Source organism: Anopheles aquasalis, chromosome 2 (assembly GCF_943734665.1).
Source record: "Anopheles aquasalis chromosome 2, idAnoAquaMG_Q_19, whole genome shotgun sequence".
In the NCBI taxonomy this organism is placed as follows: domain Eukaryota; kingdom Metazoa; phylum Arthropoda; class Insecta; order Diptera; family Culicidae; genus Anopheles; species Anopheles aquasalis.
The window spans coordinates 25,085,001-25,087,500 of NC_064877.1; the positions used below are offsets into that span (position 1 = coordinate 25,085,001).

At 45.0% G+C, this 2,500-nt stretch overlaps 2 protein-coding genes across 11 annotated transcripts in view; one reads left to right on the forward strand and one right to left on the reverse strand.

Moving 5' to 3' along the window:
• LOC126569368 (autophagy-related protein 9A) overlaps positions 1–1,075 on the forward strand; it is a 6,484-nt gene extending 5,409 nt beyond the window's left edge. For all 7 annotated transcript variants that reach the window (XM_050226403.1, XM_050226407.1, XM_050226401.1 and 4 more), the window contains exon 13: positions 1–1,075. This exon is cut by the window's left edge and continues 76 nt beyond it. In XM_050226403.1, coding sequence (XP_050082360.1) covers positions 1–212 — 212 coding nt within the window. In that variant the 3' untranslated portion in view covers positions 213–1,075.
• A 53-nt stretch (positions 1,076–1,128) lies between these two features.
• LOC126580830 (ceramide synthase 6) overlaps positions 1,129–2,500 on the reverse strand; it is a 15,565-nt gene continuing 14,193 nt past the window's right edge. For all 4 annotated transcript variants that reach the window (XM_050244098.1, XM_050244100.1, XM_050244097.1 and 1 more), the window contains exon 6: positions 1,129–2,500. This exon is cut by the window's right edge and continues 1,351 nt beyond it. The gene's annotated coding sequence lies outside the window, so the exon portion shown is untranslated.

Sequence of the window (2,500 nt, forward strand, 5' to 3'; positions counted from 1 at the left end):
GAACACGCCCGTTTCGTCCATTCGGTTCAGTCGCCCAACCATCGCTAGTCAGCCACCCGTTGCGTACCCTTGCTCCCGGTGTTCTCGTCGGTACCAACAGCAGCAGTACTGCCGGCCCTTCGTCATCTGCCGCTGGTGGCCCATCTACTAGTTCCGTTGCTGGAGCAGCGGCCGCTGAGCGAACGCCACTGCTTGGAGGTAAAAAGTCATAGCACCGGGCCGAATGGGTGTAACGTATGTAAGGGACAACACACAGCACCTAGCACACACTGCTTCTCGTGATAGAGCTGGAGTACAGTAGCCTAATCAAGAGGAGGTTAATACTCACAACAACGAAAGAGAAGGTTGCAAGGAACAACCATACACTGCTACGGGCCCACCATGCAAGGCTGCGAAGTGCGAAAAATTTCTGCTTCGGGCTGCTTGTCATTGTAAATACGATTTTACTCTACCGACGTCAAAGAGTGCTACGAGAATTTTTAGCTGCGCAGCTTGGCAGGTTTTTTTTCTTCATTTCAATGACTACTGTTTTAACATGCGCTTCGAGCGGGCATCGTTTCAAACACACGGTTGACGAGAAGTAGGCAATTGTGGGTCCGCATAAAGTAATCATGGTTTTCGTTTTTGTTGAAAGTATCGCCGATTATAGTGATAAAACAGATTTCGAGGGACATTTGTTTCTTTTCAAATCACAATTTGTACAATAGACAGTGTGAAGGCGAGGGGGGGCGGGGAGACACTTGGGTGGAAGCAGGTGAAAAACTAAAATGTAAATAGATAGCTGATACGCATCACGAACGCGATTATGCAGAAAGGAAAGGATAAATGAAACGAACTAGAAGCTACAAATGGTACAAAACATCAACAATAGCTGTGCGATTGCAAAAAGAAACGGCCGATTCCGACTTCGAGTTCGGATGGTCCGGTGGTATGTGATGGAATCGCGGTGACGGAGTAATTGTAAACTCAAACTCGTTGAACGATTTCCGGCTTCTTCGAGAATGTTTGTGTAAGCATCGAAAACTCTCGGCTAGTAAAATGATTTAAGAAATAAAATCTATTTTCAAAGTTGCAACAGTTTGGACTTTCTTTCGGGGTCATCGGAGCGTCATTCGAATGTGGACGGAATTGCTTGACGTTGCGCAGTTTCATTTTATTTTCTCTCTTTCATATAATTCAGTGAAAATAGCATTTTTTTCTCGTTTGATCCCCTGAAACAAGGTTTTCCCTTCTTCTCTTTCTCCCGGTTTCATATTTTTGGTGAATTTCTAAAACCCTTTCTTGCCCCTACCTATTATTAGTATCCTCTCGTCGAAGAAAATGCAGCTTCGTTGCTAGCGCACATACACCATTTACAAAGAGTTATGCGATTGGTTACAAATTATTAGCTGTTGGCGGTCAGATGGTTGAGCGGTGCAAGTAGCACGCGTCGTAGGTGCGAAGAACTGGTATTTTTGGCTATTGCCCACGGTTGGATGATGTGTGAGTTACAGATTTAAGGGGGAAGCGTTTTGTAACGTTTGTAAGAACATTATAGCGCGCGTTTTAAGGACACTCTCAGATATACACCTAGCTCACTTCTTTTGCCTCCAATTTACTTGGCTTAGATATTTTCAAAATCAGTTGTAGCCTCTCCGCAATTACAGCTGCTCTTCTACGGCCTTCTGTTTCATACAAACTCCTATCGCTATGGTGATGCGTTTGACGTAGACAAGAGGTCACCTAGATTCGTGTTCATAGTACACACTAACCGCGCAGGCATGGTCTCCTCGAGATGAAAATTACGAGCAACTAGGGCGGAGGAACATGACAACAGCCTCCTCGTGGCGAATCTACATCGCTTCGGTCGGCCGAAATAAGCATCAACATGTTCACAAACCAACCGGAGTGATTAGATTTGACAAACAAAAAAATACATCTGTTTCTTCTTTATTCCAACTTTTATTGTACAATCGTCTACTAGAGGAAGTCCATCGCGCTCTGTGCAGCTTTTTTTTCGGGGTAGCTTTGCCGCCACCACTGACACAAAGGTATCGTCCCGTTCTCGAGTATTGCAAAATTACACCACGGATCACTGGAAACCTCCTACGGCTCTTCGTCTCAGGGCAGAGGAACATAAAGATGTGACATTGAACAAGCATACTTAACACCCATTCTTACTAACGAACCGTTAGACGAAAAACAATGCCATTAAAGCAGATAATATGCAGTCACTAGCAATTGGTTCCCCTCCGTTAGCTTTCGTGCGTTGCGTATGTTTAGGCGGTTAGGGTATTATCAATAGCAAACTATAAAAACTCTTCTCTTAATGGAGCCGCCGATCGTCATCGATTAAGCGTTTAAAAGAAGCAACCCTGGCCGAGGGGACTGTATCTGCCATCTGGCTGGCACCATAGAAGCAGCAATTTTCGGAAGAAAAGCGCAAGCCGGTTCACGGAATGTATCTGCGTATCTGCTTTTGTGTATGGGCTGCGATTTATGGTGCGAAATTCCTTCGTTT